The sequence below is a fragment of the Leuresthes tenuis genome, unplaced genomic scaffold, assembly GCF_036924035.1.
Source record: "Leuresthes tenuis unplaced genomic scaffold, fLeuTen1.0.hap1 SCAF_7, whole genome shotgun sequence".
Lineage (NCBI taxonomy): Eukaryota > Metazoa > Chordata > Actinopteri > Atheriniformes > Atherinopsidae > Leuresthes > Leuresthes tenuis.
The window spans coordinates 17,968,279-17,993,011 of NW_027325361.1; the positions used below are offsets into that span (position 1 = coordinate 17,968,279).

Consider the following 24,733-nt stretch of genomic DNA (forward strand, 5'->3'; position numbering starts at 1 on the left):
TCTCTCCCTTCCCCTATTTTCTCATTTTGTCTTCCGCTTGATCATATTATTTTTTCTCCCCACCCACACACTTTGTTGTGAAAGTGTCTCAGCACATGATCACATGCTCAGTCAGTGGGAGGAACTGGGGCCTCTGTCTGAGTCTTGACATACTTTTTACATTTTTTTTTTCCATGTTTGTTGACAAGGGAGGCGTAGAAGAAGAAACACATGTACTGCCAGTGAAGTTCTCAACGCTAACAGCAGAGGGCGATCATTTAGAGTTTCACTTGCACTGACTGTAAAAGGAAATTTGCATTTACAATAAGATACTGAAACTTCTGATTCCTATGAAACTTTTTTCGTTTCACTTGCCAGAAATCTTACGGGAAATCTTATCAGCATATTTAAAATGACATCTTAGGCGAGTTCTCGAAAAACGATTACTGATGACTAGTTACAATGAGCCCCAGAAGACGTCAAAGTTTTTCTCACACAAGAGTTGAACTGAGACTCCCACCCAGGCAGGCATGAAGCCTCTTAGAAGAGGACTGACTTGCGTTAAAGACTGAGCGACATGTCAGATCTTCTCTGACTCGTGCATATTTTCTGTCTCTTATCATCATCCTGTCCTTTGACCCTCTCCCACTGATGAGAACCCAGCGGACTGCATATTTGCGTCTTGCTTTTATGTTTGTTGCAAAACAACTGGAGAGAAGGGGGACCTACATTTGATGCAGCTTGGCATACAGAACATCCTCCCCAGAGTCACCTCAGGCTCTTTCTATCACTTATTTACAACATGCGCTGAGTATATCCTCTAATGGCAGGCTCTACTTGGACATGACGGCCGAGGAGATGATATAAGAGGCTTCCTTCTTCTTAGGTTTCCCTAGTTTTCTCCGAGTGCGCCGGTTTTCTATGCCGCTGCCACCCTCTCCTGCTGTGGATGCCCTGGAGGTGGTGCAGTCACACTTAAATGAAACATCAGCCTCTGCGTACTCACACATCGGTGAGTCAGTGGTTAGCAGCGATTCCTCTTCAGTGTACACTACTGTTGTCACAAATTATTAATTTCATATGAACTAAAAAAAGTAAGTCTTTTTCAAACTGTTGCTAAGATGAGATGCTGCTTTGGACAGACAGACAAACTGCTGTAGAAAAGGGCTACAAGCACTACGTATAGATTATTGATGCGTCATACATTCTTTATTCAGCACATGGTAGGAACCGCATACTGCTTCTTAAATGCAAGGTTTATTCGAGCCTTTACCGAGCTCCACCGAGTAGTGCAAGTCCCGTTTCAATACAGGTGACTTTTTTGAGCCTAACACACAGAGTTATAAGCACAAACTGTGACTTTCACGGAGAACAGAGCTGGAGGATTCAATCACTGATCATTTGTTGGGCTTTAAGGGAACTGGGATAATTAATTAACTGAGTTAATCTCGAAAATCACTGACTAATCAATTGTTAATGAAATTAATCATTAGTTGCAGCCACGAGGGGAAACAAATAGGAGGTTCTCCCCATTTAAAAACTCAAAGCAGCTGATTAAAGAGTTTAATGAGCCGTTAATCAAAGTGAAGTTGTAAATTATATATGCAGACCTGGACAAATTTGCTTGCACCATTCGACAAAAAATAAATCAATAAATCAACAAATAAATGAATAAAACCAAATCTACAACTGTTGCTAAAATAGCCTGAAATTGCCAAAAGTAAATTATACCCATCATCATTTATCTGATGTCTTACAAAAGTCGGACTTTGCTCTGATTCTCAGTTTAACTGAATATTCTGTCTCATAAAAACTAAAGAAAACTGCAAGGACAAAAATAATGATGCTCTTCACTTAGCATTTCGTGCACAACCTTACGCTGAAATCACAGCTACGACACAAGCTCAGTAGCTCTGTCAATGAGATTTCTGTATCTGCCAACAGGTATTTTGTGGCCCACTCATGCTGTGCAAACCACTTGAACAGTCCCAGGCTGCCTCCTCCACACTGCTATTTTCAAATATTTCCGTAGATGTTCGACTAGATGAAGGGTCATTTAGGTGTATTTTTATCTGGCATTCTTGGGGCCTTTTAGAGGACCCCTGACCTGTAACCGAAGCTGAGCTCCCTGACAGTTCTCTCCAGGATACATTGATTGTACTGAGAGTTAATTTTGCCCTGCCCAGACTAGCCCCAAAACTAGCCCCAAAACATGACCGAGCCACCTCCATGTTTCACAATAGTTATGGTGTGCTTTGAAAGCTTCATTTTTCTGTCCTGTGAGCTGTGAGCTGATGCGACTTACAAAAAAGTTCCAGCTTTGTCCAAAAGGCAAATCAGTCCAAAAGGCATTCTCTCCGAAACTTTGTGGCTTTCTAACATCCATTTCAACTCATTTGAGTTTGGCTTTTTTTAAGTCTTCCTGGGTCTTCTTCCATGGAGCCCGTTGCTGTTCAAAAGATGACAGATGGTGCCATCAAACAGTGACACACCTTGGAGTTCAGCTTTAATGTCAATGGATGTTTTCCTCGCCTCTTTGTCAACCATCTACACTATCCTTTTGATCAACCTGGGGTTGCATTTCCTCTTGCAGCCACATTCTGCTTGTAGATGGTCTGATAGCCCTTAAATTTAACATACTGATCTTTAATTGTCTTTCTGAGTTCCTCAGATAACTTTCACATTTGTTCACTGTGGTCCATAAATGTGTGGCGCACACATAGAGGCCAAACGACGGATATTAAAAGATAATAAGCTTAAATCAATTAAAAGTTTACTATGATGCAATTATTTCTGGTCTATTTTAGAAGTACCAACACTATTCGTCTGGGCTATTTTAGAATATTTCTGTAAAATAAACAGTAGATCCTGTCTTTTCATACCTGAATGCCATGCTGTGGCATGTGCTTTGTGTTGCGGTGTTTTACTGAAATCCAAATGCTTCAATAAAATGGTCATGTCAATGGTTTAGAAAACAATAAACCAGCTCATTCTATGAGTCGCAGTTATTAGCTGTGCAAATATAGTCCCACACAAAAGTCTGCACTGGTAATTTCACTTCTAACTTGAAAAAATATGTTTTAAAAATGATAATTAGGTGGTTTGTATAGCTAAACATTTGATTTGCTTACAGTTGCTGTGACAAAACTTGTTTGTCCAAAGTTATTTCTCCTCAGAAAAAAAAAAAAGAACTTTTGTTGTTACAGTAGGTGACACCGCATCCTCAAATGGGACAACATTTCCATTGTTATCCAGCTCTGCTGTGTTCAGTACTTCCTTCAAGGTTGAGCAGCTGCCAACAGTTTCAGGATCAAAGGGATACACATGGTTTAGTCGCAAGCTTCTGCTGATATTTTTCTTTTTGTTAAAGACTTTGTTAAATCCGCTCACAGATGTACGCCAACAGTATTAAATTAACAGAAAAAAATGTAAAAACAATGCCAGGTTTTGAGGCTTCTGCCCCACAGCAAGGTTATGTTGTCGCTTTCAGCCCACTTCAACTCCATTTCACCCATTAAAAAAACATACACTAGATGTTACATGACATGATGATATGGTTAGTATCTTAGCCACTATGCTTTTGACAAGCAGAGAAAAGATTATTACGCCACATAATCCCATCAACCCAGACTGTCCCTTAAGGCCTAAATCCATACCATGACTGAAGCTTTATATCACTGACTGCCGTACCCAGCAGCTCTGGCCTCAATTAAGCCATGCATTTGAGCATGTGCGCTTCTGTATGGGCGTCTGATTGTCAAAGCACTTGTGGGGTTTGTGGTTCATGTCATTGACCTCTTAAAGAAAACATGTCCATTAGCTATCTCTTTTTACTGGTCAACTGGGCCACATGAATAACAGTGCAGTCATGTGTAAGTTAGCACTCCTGAACATGAAAATATGGAACCTTACAAAGAAAGTAGTTACATTAGGATCACACACAGCTCTGTGATAATGGCCACAACATAAGTTCGGCCAGATGAGCATTTAAAAGGAGAAACCAGGGAAAACTGGGTTGCTCTCTGTGTTTTCCCTGTCTTCCAGTTATCCATTAAAGGGCTGATAGTGGGGCTGAGTTTCATGTCCCCTTGCATGACAGTAGCAATTCAAAACTCAGAGGTGACCTTTAAGGCGAGAAGTTTAAAGGTCAACAGAAGGGTAGGGGAGAGACAAGAAAGCCAAGGTATGCCATCCAATCACATTAGATCAGTATAACCCTCAATCGCCCTGCCTGCTGTAAGAGATTACAAGAATAAAAAGCACATGCTCAACCAAAATTCCTGTCTGTAGATTACCACATCAACCTTCTAAACTAAATTATCTGGTTGTTCCAATTGTCATTTTGAACAGTTTGTATAGCTACAGCTTTAAGGAAGGCATGGTGAAGAACACATGAAATCCAGAAGACTATTTCTGAACATTTTTATGACTATTGCGTTCATTACAGTGCTATTTTCTCACGACCTTCATACACCCAGACATTTTCTCACCTGTGGACTGCTGAGTGGTCCAAAGTTCATGTTAGGAGTAGACTGCAGCGATACAGAGGGCGATCCCAGAGACGATGTGATGACAGGATAGGGCGATGCCAGGCCATTCATCGGCGAGCCCAAGGTGGACATGGGGGACGGCATAGGCCTGGAGGTGCTGATGACTGACGGGTGGCCCACCATGCCACCCATAGAAGGAGAATGAGTGTGGGCTGCACTCATCTGGCCTGTAGAGTCTGGAGGAGAAAGAAATGTGTGTTGAAAAGAAAAAGCAGGTACAAGTAAAAACATTTGCACTGAGTTTTGAGCTGCTTAGATACACCTACACGAGCAAAAGCACCTATTACACACAGTGTGTCAGTGGGAGGACTGTGAGAGAGGTAACATTTAAGAAGTTAAACAGGTTGGCAAAGACTTATTCACTTATTTACCCATTCATCAAACACATGCAACCAAAATTTACTCAGATATGATCAGGATGCTGACTGATGCTGAATGATTGTCTTCTTGTGACACTGCTTGCATCGGAAGCATTAAATATAGGGGAAAGCAACATAAAATCATATTTTGGAATGGTGGTGGTCCAACAGGTGAGAACAAACAACTGCAGAGGTCAGCTATAAGCCTTAACTATAAGCACAGCTAAGAGGATCAAACCAGGATCAACGCCCACCTGAGAATACAACATTGACAAATAATGCAGTAAAATTTTTTTGCTCTCAGTGTCGGGTAGTGACGGCTACACAGTATGAAGCCCATCTGATTTTGGTCACAGGGTGCTGACTTTGCTTTGCATCTATTGATGCAAACTGACAGGCTGGCATTTACATAGATGACCTACTTAGAAAAGCCGTCTGTCAGCTGGGTAACAGGGCATGGTGTGTAATTTCATGCATGTGTTGTAGCTACGAGCAACATAAATTTTAGCAAACACCGCCCCGCAAGAACAGGATGTAGACACTACAACCAATATGTGCAGCACACATACAAGTCCCACAGGCTATCACAGTGCCGCGTTACCTCTCCGGGCTGATGTTGTTGACTCTAAGAAATTAATAAAAACTGTGTCCTCTTGAGCAAAATGTTACTGATGAACAGTGACATGTTACCGTAGGCATATAAACATTTGGATCAGCCTGTAGAAAGCTTCCGCTGCACCCCCGCAAAACCACCATTACACACGCGCAGTGTGAAACTGGGCACAATGCCACAGGTCTAAGTTAAATGTCAGATTCCTCCATTGTGTGTGTGTGTGTGTGTGTGCATCTGTGTGAGTTATGGTGTGTAGTTGAACGACGGTATGGCGACACACTGAAAAACATCTACGTTTAGATTTATCATAATCTGCAATGATCTTTTCTTTTTTTTTTTTTTGCTGCTACAGACTACATCACATGACTTCTATAGACTCTGAGAGATGCACTGCAACAAATTCATTATCTTGTTTTTGTACGGACGATTCTTGTCTTTTTCGAGAAAGAATAATGACATTTTTTGTCTCCCTCGAACATACAAACATGTATTCAAATAATAACTGGCCATCAAATCGGAAAATTGCTGCTGTAGAGTCATAAAAACAGCACAAAGCACAAAGATTTCATTGACCTAACAAATTTAATTAGAGCGTGACTTTATGGCTGTAGTTTTTCTCCGTCGGCTACATATATCTAAGCAACTTTTTTATGCATAGTTGACAATAATTATGGCTGGGAAAACTTAAATGCGAGGATTTGCTCATTTTCTAAATAAAAATAGCTCAATACTTTTGGATTTAAGTATGTTGGTCAAACAAATAACGCATCATTGTCTGAGCTGACTGGTTCTGGGGCCTATCCCAGCTGTCACTGTCCTTGAGGAAGGGTACACTGACCCATTTCACGGCCAGGATGGAACACCATTTTTCCAAAAGATATTTCATCATTTGGTTGTTTTGATTACAGTTGTGGAGAATGCTGTTTAACAGGTTAGGCCAAATCAGGTGTAACAAATTAGGCATAGAATTCACAGATATGCAGTGACTTAAGCGAGCAGCAAGACCCAAATCACACCAGAAAAAATTTCCCCACCGTATAACAGAGGGACTTACACTTGAGGAACAAACACAGTGGTCAATGTGGACTTCAGTATATAGTTCAAGAATGTTTTGACGTACTGACTGAGGAAGTTGATGATCAAAGGAACAGCCTTTTGACTGAAGGACAACCACACCAGCTTACAGTCACCAAAATAACATAGCGGCCCCGATTCAGTCTGTATTTTGTGTTATTACCATGACTTAAGTATCACCTTGCTCTTGATATTTGTTATCATTGCATATAATCTGAAACATAGACAATAGTATAGCAGGCTCTTTGGCAAACTGTGAGCACTGTAAAGATAACATATTTCTTCCATTGTATAGCTTTAGGCTAGTTTTCTTTATGGTTTACAGATTCGATCTGTAGATAATTTCGATTATTATCTTTTATCAATGTTTGTCTTGCTTGTCTCTGTGATGGACTAGCGACCTGTCCAGGGTGTACTCTGCATCTTGCCCAATGACAGCTGGGATAGGCTCAAGCCTGTGACCCTGAATTGGAAAACGCGGGTATAGAAAATGGATGGATGGATCTTTTGTTCAAACAACTCCAAGCCTAACTCCCTTAACATTAAACATAATTCTTAAGGCCAACCTGTCCTGCCAGCTACTTCAACCATATCTGCACGATCAGTGTGAAATTTAACTATGAGTCGATCATTCTTATAGATCAGAGCATGCTTTTAGTGTAATGGGGGGGGTCAGTGGCCCATAACTGTTTCTAATTTGCTTGTATTGTTGGCATTTACTTATATGTTTTCATTTAACATAGTTAGTATAATGTTAATTGTTTTTTCTTTGGGTGCTTTTTCTCACCTTTTCATTGTGACCTAAAATAAGACACTTATTTTTATTTCATCTGTGGAAAGTGCTACATGCTAACATTAAATAGTTAAATGATTAAATAATGATCTTCTCTTGCCCAGAGGCAGCAGTTGTCACAGGAACCACTTACAAAGATGTGTTTCTTCTTTGTGCATTTCTGAGAAATGTTCACAAACAGTGTTTGGACAGTTTAGCATGCCATGTTATTCAAGGTGACTTCAGTGTTGAGGCTTTCTGAGAATTACACAGAATATCTTGCTAAAATTGTACAATGGTTTTAACATGTTGCTCTGATACTTAACCTCTGACAGCACTGCAGCCAACACTATTTCTGCACCATTTTCTATAACAAACTGTATCAAAAAAATTATTTGAAAAGGAAACTTCTATTAATAACAGTTGTGTTCAGTTTTCCAATGATAGGAAAACAGTGAGGAATGCCATACTGTCTGCCAGTCTGTACAGAGCACTTTCTGCATGACACTTGAAAACACAGCTGGACATTCAGTCCAGCTCTATATGCCAAGGAACAGAGGTTGTGCAACTTCCTGTTTAGCACAGAGACTTTAGCCCCCACCCCCTTTTTGCCCTCCCACTCTCCAAGCCCACTATGTGTGATCCCTCGCAGGCAAAAAAATGTATCGGGGCCTCCCTCTCTGTCCCACAGAGCTGACTGGACTTAATTAAAATACAGTCTAAAATTATTCAACATTTCAAACTGTCACAGACCCAAACTGAATTAAAGGTGCTACCGAGATTTGAACTGAATACAAGTGGGAGTGTTCCCAAAGTTTTTGGAGTGCAGGCTCGTCTAGTGAACAAGTTTATATAATAAATGACCTCTGTACAGAATGTACTGTGTCTGATTCTGGCACTGATCCCTTTCTTTAAATGTAGAGCAAACTTCCTTTGAGTTCCCTAAAGATTTAATCTAGTGCTAAGTTGGCTGATGGGGCTATCGTCACACTAAGAGGTTGGCAACATGCTTTTGTAGACATCAAGACCTACAAGTTGAAATGTTGATTGTAATAACATTTAGAAAATGTAAATTATTATATTTTGCCTTTTAAACTTTGGACAACGAAATCTAAGGATGGTGATTTAACAGCCTTACAGGAAGGACAAACAAATCATGTCACACATTACTATGCATTACCATTTTTGTCCACATTTAAATGTAACTAATAACTAACCTCTCAGCACTAATGTACGTTCGCAGCCAAAAGACGAGTACATAGCTAATCAACATATTGAATAGGCATGTCCCAAATGTAATCTCCAGCCAATATTTCTCAATGTGTCCTTACACAAACATGTTTGCATCAACATAAAATAACCTCTTAAAAATATGAACAAAAAACAGATGCAAACACTCTCTCTGCGGTTAGCTACAGTCATGAAGCGACGATCCTGTTATTTTTCTCCTACGGCTGTCGTGTAAATGTTTACGTTGACGAACTCAAAACCTCTTGCAAAATCGGGGGGGGGGGGGGGGGGGGGGGGGGGGGGGGTGAGTGTGTTCTGGCAGGGGTGGTAAGTCGTGAAGAAGAACAATCGCTTGTCAATCAGACGGTAGGTGGTTCAATTCCCAGCTTCCCTGGACCACCTGTCAAATTGTTCTTGGGCAAGACAACATCATATTTTCTCACAAGTTTTCTGTCTGGGTTTATTGTATTTTACTGAGCCTTTGTACAGCATTTAACTTTTAAAACTTCTCTTTGGTTGCAAGACTATGGACTACTGGCTGACACTTTCACTGGCTACTTGCATGCTTTAAAGCTGCAAATAAACAGCCTGCCCTTGGCATCACAATGCTGCTCTCAACCTCATGACCTACATCCTACTTCAAACTAAATACTACAAAGGAATTCGTCAACAACTTCTGACTTAATAATAATCTGGACAATTGGACTGTCCTAACCAGTGCTAAAAGCATTGTTTGCAATAATCAATGCCCACATATCAAACATGTTGCAGTCCACTTTGCAAGCGGAATGTTTAAATTTCCTGTACGACTAAAGCAAGGACCTACCGAAAAAATAACCTGAATGTTGGAAGCAACATCAAAGACAAATACTGACAGTCCTCAAGGCAGCCATGCACAGGGTGGAACAGAAACACATGGATGGTCACCTGATGGGATGCCTGTAAGGAAATAACCAGAGAGGTGAGCATGCTTTGTGAAGGGAATGTGTCTGTGTGTGTGTCTGTGTGTGAGTAAGTACACGTTAAAGAAGGGCCAGCATGTCCCGCCGAGGAAGCAAAAATTGGTCCAGTGCACCTCGAAGAGGCATTTCCTCGACTGACCTGCCTCAAAAGGCTCTTCCATCATCATGAAATGTAAATCACCTCCATGCAAAGAGGACTGGGAATATATGGAAGTGGTAAGAGCACACTTTAATATGCACTCTGAAAGCAGTGTGCTTATTTCAGATTTAAAAAATGTATCATTTAAAAAGAATTTGGACTGGTAATCGAAAACAGCCCATAGCTGCGACACCATCATTGTTTACAGGCCCCGTTGAAATAATCCTCCGATGCCAGTTAACACAAAATAGCAATTACGCAAGCCTGCCACATGTTTCACAATGGTGGAATGTTAGCAAGAAGGGAAAAGTCCTCCACTGCCAATCAACAATATAAACATTACCATGAGAAACAAGTCACAATGTTTTCCGTCTGTCTTTGTTTAAACCAATGCACTGCTTCAGGAATTGAAGCATCTATCCGGGAGCAAACAAACAGAGACAGAGCAGTGAAGGGCACCTTTGACCGTTGGCGTCGCCAGTCAAAGGTCGCCTGTTGCCAAACTCCTGAACCAAGTTCAACAAAGTTTTCTACCTGCAGCAGCCTTGTTGCGCTTGATCATTCCCAGAAATGACAGCACCAGGGGACCAACCAGTGACATCATGATAGATTGCGGCAGCTTTTTGCAACAAATGCAATCAGATGCAACAAATGCAACTTTTCTTTCATTTACAGGAGTATTTTGTGGTTGACTGGCCTTTGACGTGCTTGTCGTTTTACACATTCCCCATCGTATTGTTAGATAGTTGGATATATGTTGACTGTAGTGCAGCAGTACAAATTAATAACTGCTAGTTCGATCGATTTGATTTATTATTCAGTCCTAACATGAAATGTCTATAGCAATATGAAAATACATCTAAAAATACCAATTATTTTAACAATGGTTGAAATCAAACCAACTTCACTTCATATTTCATATGTGCTGCCTTTTCTGCTTTGTATTAATGGGATTTGGACTCAGGTGTAACAATACTACATGCCATTTCTCCTTAATTCTTGGTCATTTATAGACTAACCAATTTAGGAGATCAGTAGATCATATTGAACATTACTGCCAGCTACAGACTAAGTAGAATCTATAGTAAGCTTCAAAGTACACAGCGTCAGATCATTTTGTTCTTGTTGGGGAAAAGGCCAAGCAACCGTCAAAAAACAGAGAAAAGCCACAAAGGCCCCACAGTGATCTGGTGATCATCGGGTTTAAATAAACATCGCAAACCACAAACCCTCTAAATCCTTTACTTTTAATTACTGGATTGTAACTGGATAGAGTGATCCACTGTGTGGTAATTCAATAAGACCATGGCTCCCTAACTAATAATATCTTTCTCTGGGAGAGTATATTTGGGGGAGTGAGCAGTGAGTGTGGAGTGACGGGGGTGGGGAGCAGCAAATCTACTCTTGAACAAGCCTCAATGTATTTGAGATCAGCCCCTATGAAGACCAATCATCTTTGGCACGCGCAAGTTTATTTAATACCTGTCTTGCAGGTATGAGACAAACTTATGCGGGTATCTGCATTCAGAGTCGACTTGGTGTGCTTTTGCAAAATGGACGCATGCTCTTATGTTCATGTCTGCAGCTGACAGCGTTGCAACCCAATGACAAAGACCAGAGAGCTTCCTAAAGTAATCAGACGGACAGCCTGTGGAGCTCATTAGATGCAGCAGACATGTAATTAAGAAATCTCCTCACTGCCAGTCCAGCTCCACAGTGCTGGCTCTGAACTCTCATGTACACAGCCTGCTTGCACACATATAACCCCGCATGAAACGAGAAAAAAAAGCATACAAATCCTCAGAGTACATTAGCACAAATCACCACCCTTTAAACATGATTTTATTTTTATTTTTTTTGCTAAATGAGGTTGATGTTTGATCAATTGTGTCGCCAAATCCTCTTAACCCCCGGCTAAGTATCTACAGCTCAGCAGGCCAGCTGTCAAGAAGGTGGGAGGCCAGAGATGAGGGGACGGAGAGCTGAACAGACGCAAAAAGAAAGGAAGGGACCGTGGATGGCTGGATGGAGGAGGGCACTGTCCCGCTTCCCCTCCCCATGCTCACGTGATCCCCACCACCATGCACTCATAATCTCTGACTGGTCGAAAACATAAACTCATCAAGATCATAATTGAGAGGAGTCATAGTTTCTTTCTTTGCAGCTGGGAGATTTAGGAGATAGAACTTTTGTTGGTCACAGAAAATGAGGATTTTCTAGATTGTTACATAAGCAGCAAACTGTTCAAAGCAGCTACGAGGACACCTGTTCCATTGTTGAAATCCTTTGTCTGAGTTTAGCAGCCAAACTGAATATTGCTCACACTACCGGCTGAACAGAAAATAAAGTTGTGTATCATAAGTCTCCTGTTGAAAACATAAAAAAATTTTAAAAATAAATGTTTCGCCATAAATGGATACGGCTGTGAAAACACAAGGAGTTTAGCTTGTGAACTTCCCTGACCCTAAAATTCGCCCTTTGGCGAACTCACACACATGTTCCCCTGAAAAAAAAAGAGAAATGAACCCCTGCCCCCACCCCACTTGTCTACTGCTGAGATTTGAACAAGAGAAATAAACAGTTTCGTCTGTTCATATAAAGCACATATCGTGTTTTTCCACATGTAGGACACCCGCATCATTAAATCCACAAATGCAAACCCTCCAGAGCGGTAGAGATGATCAATGGGGAGTCCAGGACTGACACAGGGACAAGATAAAGACTGTTTTGCAAGTGATAAAAAAGTTTGGAGCTTAAACAACAAGAGCTAACACAGAACAGGCTGACCAAGCAGTCCTGGAAAGCAAACACACAGCTGGACTGAAAGGCCCCAAAGCAAATCGAGGCATCCACCCTTTTGGCTCTGCCTGATGAGGCAACTCAACTTGGTTCCTGGAAGTAGTCTTTCCATGTTAAGGGGGGGAGGCAGAAAAGAGATACTGATAAAAACCTCCTCTGATGCAGTGACCTATTGAGTGTGACCAGGGCAACCTGACTTGCTGGACTCAGACCATGGAAAGACAGCCAGGCTTTACAACTAATTCAATTTACTGACCCTTAGTTGTGGGCTACTGCAAAATGTGAGAAATGAAATACATTTTTCATCAGAATTAGGACCAAACTGAAAATGAGGAGCAATAAACAGACCATGTCTGAGGCAGCAACAAGACAAACGGCGTTATTAAAGGGCATGATATGGCTCAACTTCAGTCTACTCATCTGTGGAACCAGATCATTTTCTTGACTTCATTTTCTACTGCAATGGTACTCTTAACTTAATGAAGAAGAATGATCTGAATGTCAAAGCATCGCAAAAATAAACTGCCATTACAGAGACACAACACACAAATCATTTGAGTGTGTGTGTGTGTGTGTGTGTGACAACTGCACTGCGGAGTCTTGTGACCAGGTGTAAGCATAGCAACAGCTTCTTTTCTGAGTAAGCATTACCAACTCTGTGCTATGAAGCTCACTTCAAGTCAGCTGAGACAAAAATAATATGAACCACGTGTAAAGCTTTACTCTTGGTTCACAAATCAGAGAGTGCTGCAGATCGCAAATCTTAGCAAATCCACAGATTTGTAGTCCATGCGCACCGATTTGAGAGCAGCTTCCTTTTCAGAGAACAAGAGATAACAGTGTTGGCCAGAGTTACGCACTTCTGCAGAGACATTTTTGATCTGATTCCCTCTGACTAATCAGTGTCTTTCAGTGTTTTCGAGTCACTTGTCCGTATCAGCTTTGATCATCTGGAACCAAGATATTGCTAAAAAAAGGACCAAGTACAAGACAGTAAATACAATGGAAACCCCCCCTACTGAACAAATAAGTTATTAAGAGTCAGGCTGAATATAGCCATACAATGTGGATGAGAAAAAAACAAAACGCCAATCTAGCTTTTCTGAGCTTGTGCTTTAAAATAAATGCTTAAATCAGACATAGTGATCACCATAGCTGCCAACTTGAACAGACAGAAGGACAGAAAGTACAGGAATTTGTTTTCAATATCTAAAAAAAAAACCAAGAGGAATACTTTTCAACTCAGCATGACATATGGGAATATTATTAGTCACAAACATATGTCTGTCTTGCTTTTGTCCCTCTAAGGAGATTGACCAAGATTCTAAGTGCATCAGTAAAAACCGTCTGCATAAAGTAGAGTGCAGGAGACTTTAAAAGGGTTATCTGACATAATCTTTGCACATTTAAAATTGACATGGCAGCAAATTGCTTGTACATGCGATTTGCAGTACTGATGCTGCACATCATCATCAGCACATAAATGATGTACTTCCACCACCACATTCAGCGCTTGGTCCACCATATAAAGTCAGGGGAAAATCTGTTCAATGCCAGCTGACATTTGCCGCTTTAACCAACAACTGAGACATACGGGAAAGTCAGACTAAGAAAAGAGTATGACATTGTATTTCAATGCTGTTTGCGAGCATTTTAAGGATTCTATCTTGTGAGGAACATTGATATCATATTAACAAAACTAACTGAATAAGCAACAGACCAAAGTATATAAATAAATTGCTATTAATTATTAATAAAAAAAACAAAACTTGTGCCAACTTAAATATGACAACACCACGAGCAGCAGGTTGCGTCAACAGAAAAGGCAACTTTACTGCACGGTGAAGATAGCTTCAATGGAGTGTCGTTCAATAAAACATTTCCAAACTAGTGTTAATGCTTTTAAAATGAGTGATGGGCAGAGATGAAGCCAGTGTCTCACAGTCAGACATGAATCCAACACCCAAGTAGAATCTTGTCCTTGGTGAAAAGCAACAAGGGAGGAGCTTATCTCTGAAATGGAGGGAAAAAAACATCTGCTGGTACAAGGACGGATCGCTTTAAAACAGACAGACAGGAAAACTACATTTTTGGAGCGGTGTTTGTTTTTTCAAGCTGCCCCGAACAACCAAGAAGTCACCGCTGTGGTTTAAAGGAGAGATATGATGCACATGTGGTCCAATGATAAGTCCGCTGCGGTCAAATCATGATCTCATCAATATATTCAATACTTTTCAGAGAATGTTAAAAATATCCCTTCAATAAATAATTTGACATTCTAAAAACAGAAGGTGTTAAACTTTACTACTGTCTGTTTCAGAGGGGTGAAGAGTCATGTCACTGCTGCAAAGGAATTCTTACAGTGGTATTCAAGGTAAATGACACGAGTAAAACTGTATTCGGGAGAAAAGAAGGATAAACTTAGTCAACATGTGTTTGATTGAATGTGACGCAGTTCCTTTCTTTGTTTTTTTTTCACCCTTGGGTTGGAGAGGTGGTTTCAAAATTCAACGGCATTCAAAAAGTGAAGACGGAAGAGCCGGCCGGCCGTAAACTTGCAGCTGTCACAGGAAATTCGAATCCTCGCTCAAGTAGTGACAAATAATCGCCAAAAAAACTATATTTAACTTCTTTCAACCTATCCAGTTTCTGCTATACCTACAAATATACAGGAACAAATACCCCCTTGAATGACAAAAATCAAAAGTAAATCATCATCTTCATCACCATTTCTGTGACACATTGCCAACACACTGAACCAATCACGAGCATATGCTGCTGATGTGAGCACGATGACCAATAAATGTTTTATCAGTGTACCTTTTGCTTAGAACCCACCCCCCTCCACTCTAGCATAGCACATGCCATACAGCTGGCATTGTACTGTATATCATTGTCACCACATTGTTTGATAGATAAAGTAAACTTTACATAAGCATGGCAGTCACCTTTCCCGTGTTTGTCACAAAGGCCATAAAAATGCAACCAGTGATTTTCAGTTTCGTCACGTTCAACCTCAGATGAGCACGGCGGAAATGCAGAGGATTCATCAGCATTTAACGGTAACTGTGTCCTCATCTCCACTGCTGACGCATCACATATGTATGAGCAACTCACTTGCCTTGCCTTCCCTTTGTCATTTTTGTTTCAACTTGTGATTTGCTGGCACATTTTTGTTTTTAGATCATTACCTTTTTAATGGAGTAAATTTCAATAGGGACAAAGAAAAATTGATAAGCAACTCAATATTAACTCACTGGTAGATTTCCTTTCATCCATATTGCTGGAGCTCAGAATACTTTGGATTAAATAGCTGTGTCAGATCTCCAGCTGTGCTCTTTCTGGACGGAATAGATGAGAACAAGCTGCCCTCCCATCATCAACCTCAACACTGGTTGCTGTGAATGACGCTGTTGGGGCTATACAAGAGCGACTTCCACTGTTTTCAATCATTTTTTCAACCCTGGCTGAACATCCTTGTAGCTTTCAGAGAGGACAAACTGCACTTGTAAACAGGAGAGCTACACACAATTCTCTCAAGGACACTAGATAATACAATACTACTCTATTATCTACTCTTCACACAGAAATAATGCCACACATTCACACAGAGTGAAGCCACTTAATAGGCTGGCTGAAGCATTCATTCAAGTGAGCTCACATTAACACTTCCCACTCCTCCTCAGAAAGGAGGAAAAGACAGTAGCTCATCAGTGGACGGAAGGATGCAGGGTGACAGACAGCAGAGACAAACAGAGAGGGAAAGCAGGATGGAGAGGGCTAATAAGAAGGGACAAGTGTTGAGTGTTAAACAGATAGTGAAGGACGAGGCAGAGAGAGCTGGAAGCGTCCTTTTCGGTTGAGTGGCATCCCTGCTGAACACATCTGAGACTACAAGTGAGTCACAAGCTCTCAGTTCTAACGCGAAACAGAAAAGCCTTGTACCTGTCATAACCGGTTAAAATGATGCAATGATTTTAAAAGCCATTATTGAGCCGTTACATGTAGGAATATCTGGACTTAGAGTTGCAGTCCCTTGCAGCATAAAGCTTTAACATTTAGAAATGTATCACAGAGATGATCACACTTCAATATGGAACAATGCAGATTCAAAGACGGTCCATGGATAAATTTGATGAATGTAACTTGATCAAAGAATGCATAGGGATTAGAGGCAATCCAGTGATGCATCTGTGCAGCACAAGCCTTTCATGCTCAAGCTTCACCTCTGTGGAAAATCTCAGAACAACACTGTTGCAGTTGGGCCAGTTCCATTCCAAACAAGAGGCACACACACAAACAGTCAAGACAAAACCCAGCTACTCACAGTGACCAAAACTTATCTCCCTCGCAGGGCTGCCTCCAGTTGCAGGTGATGTCACAGGGAACCACATGCCTTCAGTTTCAAGTGTGGTGCTGGCAGAACGCCATTCACTGGGGACTAGAAGTCAGACTCAAGTGTTGACTCAGTGGATACTCAATCAACCACTTTTCAGGAGAGGACGGGCATGGAAGGGTCGGTGTGGAGAGGGAGGGGTGGTGGAGAGCGTCAATGAAGAGCAAAAGAGGCGGAGTCCACTGGTTATAGGATTACCCAGATTATCCTTCCCCGGAGATCAATCCTACAAGAACAGTTTGCTATCCGACTGCTGCACAAATCAGCTCTACCACCGCCCACTCAGCTCCTCTCTCTCTCTCTCTCTCTCTCTCTCTCTCTCTGTATCTTTCTGTATCTGCACAGAGACACCTGTTGTAGTGGCACAACCAGAGTGTCAGGCATACAGGGGGGTGGGTCATGATGTGTGTGTGTGAGGGGGGTGGTTGTGCAGAAAAGAGTGCAGAACAACCAGAAGTTCCTGATTTTTTTTTTGTGCAGATGGTATTAATGGGATGTGAGATGAGAAAGTATTTGCAAAGCTGGGGGGGGGGCGGGCAAAAGAAATCTCTTTTATCTTCCTCCAAGCGTCTGTAATCCCCCCTCATACAAAGAAATCAACGCCACAGCGTGCATGCTGAATGGCATTGGTAATGACATGTTGGGTTGCTCGTGTGCCGTATTAGCATGTTTTGTGTGTTTAACGAGGGCTACGCTTCTCCAGGATGCCAGGAAATGTCTTTTCGTCGATGCTGTATGGATAGTCAAGAAAACAGAGCAAAGTGAAAACCCAGATGCAAACACAGGCCAAAAATATACCTTAAAGGCAGCGGCGAACAATACCTGACAAATCCTGAGGGAACCTAAATAAACCACATGAGCAGCAGTGTGCAGTACGAGAATTGTTAAAGGACTGCACCTATCAGAAAAGGCTTTGAGGAAGAGTAATGCCGTGTTATGATAAAAATAAATAAATAAAACCAAGGAGATCAGCAATGTCTTCAACAAGGAAAGAATCAGCACCAATTATTTGCCATTTACTAATCCAAATGACCAAAGCAAATGAATGTGAAATGGACACTGATCATAGTCTGCAGCTGCTCCTGTTAATTCTCTCAGGCAGCCTATCAAATGTTCATCATATGCCCTGAAATGCAGTTCTACTTGACAAGTCTTCCCTGGCATGTCTGCATCTATTTTACTAACATGACTCAACAGAGTTTTCTTGTGCAGGACACCTGCATGACACTGGATCAACTGTCCGTACAGTCCTTGAAGGAGAGCCAGTGGTAACCGTATCCCCCAAGTGACAGTCGCTTGGCAGGAAACTCAACAGCCCAACAAATGAAGAAGGGAGACCAGGGAACGAGAAGAAACACTTCTCCTTTTGATTAAACAAATCCCACGGCGAGAAATCAACATAATGCTGTCCTTAAAAGCATGCTGTGTTGTGATAGTGTGTCAGAGCCCACATAAAACGCATCAAATCCACCCTGAGAGCCCTCATTTGCGATCATACATGTATCACGGATAGGAAGATAATTGGCAGTCCTAAATCTAGGGTACACTCTAACATTTTTAATCTGAGCTTCTAATAATCTAATCAGCAAATTGCCATCCCAGGAGAAAAAGTTTCTCCTTACTTCCTTCTCTCCGTGCCTGCAGTGAATTTTGTCAGCGTGAAGCGCATAAAGCAGTCACTGAACATATTTTGCTGCATGCTCGGTCCTTCGTGGAAGAAGGATGTTTAAAAGCAGATAATAAAAATATCTCAAACAGTAATGTGAGACTGTGTGTTTGGCACAGTACACATAGATGACAAAAAAAACAAATTCCTCACTGAAAAGGCCGATGCCAGAGACCGAACAAACCTCCATCGACTGAGACAGTTTTGACAGGCCACCCTCTTTGTCAGTGTTTCTATTAAACCCAAGAGCAAAGGACACAAAACGGAATGAACTGATGTGAGCATTCTCTAAAGCACTGACATGGCAGTGATGATTGTGAAATGTTCATGAAAGTGACACCACATTTAGTCGACTATACAGAAACAAAATCACTGGCTGATAATGCAGATTCAAAGCTGTGGCAGCATGGTCTCAGTCAAAAAGACAGTTGTGAAGAGGGAAAAAGGCTCCAACAAGTCCTTCAATCTACATGACCATCTGTATGTGATTTAGACTAAATGTAGGGTAATTGTCCATACTGAGATATTAAACCCATACCCATGTCAGCATTTCTGAAACAATCTTTTCTGAAACATGTTTCCGAAATCTTGTTTAGGTTGTAGAATTTGGCTTAATTTTTAACAACTTTCTTTGCTAAGTTTATACAATAAACAATTTGGTTAGGTATAGGAATCCAAACTAGGTGATTTTAGTGGTGACATGTTATAGTGTTGGTTAACACTATCATCTATCATCTGCCTCTATGTGGGGAGTTGATGTTTTCCCGGTGCCTGATTAACTGGGGATTCTTAATTGGCCGTGTGAGTGACACTGTTTGTCTCTGTCTTGGCCCTATGAAAAACTGGTGACCTGTACAGGATGTACCCTGTGCAGACCGACTCCAGCCCCCCTCCCATAGGACTAGAAAAAATATTACGATTAGGCAAAAAATGCGTTGTCTCACAATGTTTACATCGTAGTAGAGTGCTCCGTTTTCAGGGGTGCTCGGGCGGTGCATCCACCAGCAATTGAACATGCACTTACTGACACGACCACTAAAGGTTGCGTATACTTGAAACACAAATATAAACCCAGGCCATAATAGCAGCTTCCAAAAACAACCTATGGTGTGATTTTCTTACTCATTTTTTAACCATAAACCTTTTGGTGGGAAAGAAAACAAGCCAGCTCATTTCAATTTAAATACCCTCTCCATTTAATGAATACTTGTGTTGTGTTAAGAGTGGACAGGAATGGCTCCAATTGGGTAACAGTACATGAAGCTTTTGTAAGTGACTGAGAACCATTCCGCGAAATGATTGTGGTCAGCTCAGGTAATGGTCATCCAGTAGATTATAAGATAAAGGGGACAGGCCTTGAAAGTGACATGGGGGGGGGTATGTGTCTCACTCTGAAGGAAGTTAGCAAAAAATATCATTTCCTCAGTCAGAGGCACAGAGGGGCATTTTTTTCCAGACTTTAGTGAATAGAAACCAGTGTAGCATTAAAAGTACAGATAGAAACTTTTAGAAAAGGTAAAACTAGAAGTTTGTATACAAAAGTCATGAAGCGAAAGTAAGCCTACCACCTAACTGGTGTCAGGCAAACAGGAACTCCAACCAGTCCATGTTTGTAGCATAAATGAACAGGTTTGGTACACTGCTACGCTAGACACATGTTTAAGTAGTCGTGGAGTCCATTTTTCAGAGTCAGATGAACTGATTCCGAGAGGGTGATAAAGGCTGACTGACAGTGATGAAACAGCCAAGAGTATTGTTTGTTGTCACTCTCTAACACCGGAGATCACGCCTTCTCTGCCTTGGAAGCAGCCCATTTCTTGAGTGATGCTCTCATTACAAAAGAATACTTGCTATGACCGTGCCAAAATAACGCGAGCTGGTGTGCGTGCATCCATACATAGGTTTGCTACACAACTTGTAAAAGTGGGCTTGCAACCCTGAGTGTAAATAGTCACAGCCCTTCTGCAAGCAGAACAGTGCAAGACGAAGACACTATGCCTACAGTCACACACTACAGAGTACCAGTTTGCAAAATCACGGTTGCAGATAAAAAACACTGCTTTAAGCTACACGTTTATTGCGCAATACTCTATACAAGAAAGCAAGGTTCATACTCAGAGTCTTTAAAGTAAAACGTCACTTTTCTGCTTTTTATATATTTCATTTCTATTATTTCTGTTTAGGCACTCTTCAGAAACATTTCTACAATCATTTCGATGGCACAAGCCTTTCCAAACACAAGTTCTTTATATTTCTATATCTAGCAATGTCAATCTAAATATCACAGTGTTGGATGTTGCTTTTTTCCAGTATCATGCAGCATAACAGTAAGTCCAGCATTTTCTAGCTATATTAGGACACAATGAAACTCTACACTGATATATTTACTTGGTAACTAGCACTGTTCCCTCTGGGGATAGTTTTTCAGGTGGATCTGCAGCAGTGTGCATGTAGCTGCAGCTGCTATTCAACATTTCATGTAAAATGGGAATATTAATTGAACTGTAATGCAAATGGTCAGTGAATTAAAAACTCAAAACAGATGAGATCAGAGTCTGATACTTAAAGCAAGTAAATGTTCAGTGCATGGAAAACATGTGTAACCATGCAGGGACATGCATGTTGTTTTTGCACAATTAGCAAAGAAATAGCTTAATGTGTCTCATGACCAAATACTGCTGCAGCCTGTGGGCTTTTCAAGATTCACTGCTTGATTAAAGCTGGAATTAAATCAAGGCTTTGACCTTCTTCACTAATGACTAATTACTGGCAATTAGCCCAGAGACTGGCCTCCTTATGCCCCTTATATTCCCTTGTTCTTTTCTCACAATCAGCACCTACTCACACACAATCAAGACCAGCTGTTTTACACTGTCTCACAGATACACACACCCAATCAAAAGCACAACAAAACAGACCTATTGTTTGAATTGTGTGCTAATGCATGTGTCGGCACTGAGGCATTGCAGGTCTGAAGCTAGAGAATCCTTGAGCAAATACCTGCCGGGAGCCCCACCCTCCCTACCTTTGTGGTTTATTTAATTCTGCGGGAGCAGGCGGGAAATGATCTGTGCAGGGTTCGGCTTTGGGAAGCAGGTTTTAATGCTGCAGGGACTTCACACTCTAATAGTAGTACCCGCATTCTTTACACATGGTCACGTGGTCCCATCACAGTTGTACAAAGAAATAGGCATATTGGAAGCCTGCGTACTTGTAGCTTTGTAGAATATGCACGGGTGTGCGTCGCTTTCTGTCCCTGCCTGTGTGTGCACTGAGAGGTGAATCAGTGACCCCTGGCAAGTGATGAGAGTTCAGACCACCTCCCATCCCCCCTCCATTTCCACTTCCCCTTTCTTTTGCTGCCTTCAGTCTTCAATCCTGTTCTTCTTTCTGACATGACTTCCCTGATCTGAGAGCAAAAAAAAAGTTATCACTGTTAAAAGTAGCAAGTGGGTATTCATCAACTCATCTAGAATCACTTCCACTGATGGGAAATAAAAAATGCTGAAGTGCTGAGAGGGAAAAAATGCTGATTCTACTCCTAAGCCCCGGGCAGGCCTGCATGAAACCTGCTGAAACATAACATGTCTGGGAAAAGCTGAGGAGGATCACGAAACAATCCGCACATAATCACCAGCTTGTTTCTTGACTCCACACGCCTTCGGCTTCACGCTTACGACAGATTACAAAGGCTGACCATTTCAGAGTCGAGAAATGAATACAATTTATGGCCACATTTTCATACATGCTTTAGTGTGTGGGTTGTTGATGCTAAAGCCCATCACAAATCATAGCTGTGAGCCAATGGAAAGCCAAAACAAGGCTTGGAATGATCCTTCAGCGGTTGTGGCTTTCACTGAGCTCAGTGAAATAAAGAAAATGTGTTATAAGGACAGGATTCAACTGCTGCTCATTTACAACCGCCACTTTCAAAAACTATGAGATTTCTTCATATTTTGACATTTGTGGACTATTTATGGACTATTTTCATACACAATCCATACAAACATTCAGTCTTGAACCCAGTCCATGAGTTTTTGTGGCAGCCTTAGTGAGCTGCAGCAGCATTGCTGTGGAACCACTTTGGGATGGTGAAAGTCTCCACTCAAAAACAATTAATCTTTTTTTGAGGACAGAGCAGCCTTCGAATACCAAGAAACATCTATTTCCAAATGCGTCTCTCTTGGCAAAAGTTGAAGATTAAATTCATTCATATGATTTCACAAAAACTTTATTTGTATATCTACAAAGAGGAAATTTATATATGGTACTTTATTATAGATTAGCTGAACAGTTAAACATGTCTGCGTACATCCTGGGATGCCATTACTACCTAATCAGACAGATAAGAACGACAGTGAGGCCCTGGTGTGTCTGCTCTGTTACTTTTGAATACTGCAAGCTTCCCTTAACATGCATTCCCATCCAGATGTTTCTGTTACTCTCCTAGGAGCTCCACTCATGGAAACGATTTTCAGCCTCTCGAAATAGTTCCGAGATATCTTTGATAACACAATGGGGTAGCATGTTTTGTCTTCAAAGCGTGGCTTTATTTGTTTCCCCAGTAATAGCCCACTATCATCTTTAATTTGTCCCACTAAGGCCTGGTTTAGAGGCAGTTTTCACCGCAGTGGTTCAACAATCAGTGTGTCATCCAGGGAGGAAAAAAAACCCCATCACATGGTAAGTGATGCATGCATATAGTGTATGACTCAGTGAGGCTGAAAAAACCTAAGACTCACTCCATATGCCGTTCGATTTAATATTTGTTTTACAAAAAAACAGCCAGGCATTTATAGCACAGCCCATTGAAAGTATGTAGTTGGGTGCTCCACATGTTGCAAACTCCTGGGCTTCCCTGTCTCTGCGTATTGTAAGCGGTCACTAAAAAGGATAACAGGCCACCGGCTTGTTCAAGGGCAAAGTCGACAAGCCTGACCTGGGAGCTGCTTTACAGAGCAAAAATCACATCATGTTACACATAGTAAACTCACAGCGCTGACCAGGGCGCGTCAAGCACTTCTCTCTACCTCAAAGAGCCTTTAAGTTTGTGTATCAGCAGTCATCCGCCATTCCTCCGCGCTGTTACATGCAGTTCTCTTCGGATCCAACGACCATCCCAGACCAATAAATTGTGTTTCTGTCTGAAACAGTTTAGCAATAGACGCGCGACAAGCACCATAAATTACATAAGCGCAATTAAAGTGCCAACCTCTGACCTTGCCGGACCGGCACAACCACGATCACCTGACTTACGCAATGGCCACAGCTTTCGTTTCAGTTCGAACACTTGAAAAATTATTAGTTGGTGGATTAACATAACAGCCGGATTCACGGGCAGGAGTTGGTGGTTAAAGTCCGCCAGCACTTTAGCGCACAGCTCATAGACTGTTGAGAAGACGCCATGAAACAACTCCCCCCTTCCAAGTCAAAACAAAACGCAGCAGCTTCGCGAAAAGCCCAACAGTTGGTCTGCGCTGCTAATAAATCGATAAAGCGTACTTACTAAGGTGTAAATACGGATCATTACTGTCCATAGTGTGCGAGTTGTTGAGTCGATTTCCTACAGTCGGTGCTGCTCTGCATCCCAGCGCATTCCTCTCCCAGCCAGACTGAACTCTGCAAGGCGGCTCAACACGGGGGCCCAGCGAGGGAGGGGGCGGTAAAACAGGGCTTCTCCCAATGACAACAGTGGTCGATATCAAGCTCCAACGCGATCATGACGAAACATCTCTCCTGCAGTGACACTGTGTTGCAATATTTTCACAGTAAAATGTTACTTTCATGGCATAGAGAAACACGCTTGCCTTTGCCAAGTCTCTTTATTTCTTCATAACAACCCCCTTCAATGACCGTCTATTTCTATCTAATGAGAAAACGTAAGGATCACATCAGTGATGTACGTGGCAATCATTTTGAACTTACAATTTTGGTGCAAGAATCGTCATTAATGCCCTTTAATTCGACTGAACGGTTTGTTCAGCTCGGGATCCTCTACCTTTGCAGCACTCTACCATATTTCACTGTATAACAAACAAAACATTAGGCTGCTCCCCAATTCCCAAATTGCCCGCTAATAATCTGCTTAATTAATAAGAAGCATCTAATATGGCCTTGCTTTACACCAATACAAAAGGCAAAGAAAATTTCTAATACAAAACACTGTTTTTAATCTCCCGTCGTCTTTCTCGGGG

At 41.5% G+C, this 24,733-nt stretch overlaps 1 protein-coding gene across 3 annotated transcripts in view; it reads right to left on the bottom strand.

Annotated features, from left to right (window-relative positions):
• The window catches only part of rxrgb (retinoid X receptor, gamma b), a 28,893-nt gene extending 4,645 nt beyond the window's left edge, over positions 1–24,248 (bottom strand). The window contains exons 1-2 of one of the 3 annotated variants that reach the window (XM_072389638.1): positions 24,046–24,248; positions 4,470–4,705 (exon numbers count right to left, since the gene is read on the bottom strand). In XM_072389638.1, the coding sequence (XP_072245739.1) occupies positions 4,470–4,705; positions 24,046–24,076 (267 nt within the window). In that variant the 5' untranslated portion in view covers positions 24,077–24,248. Of the gene's footprint in view, positions 1–4,469; positions 4,706–16,804; positions 16,928–24,045 lie in introns of those variants that run through there. The other 2 variants (XM_072389636.1, XM_072389637.1) reach the window with 2 other exon arrangements.
• Between the last annotated feature and the right edge of the window lie 485 nt (positions 24,249–24,733).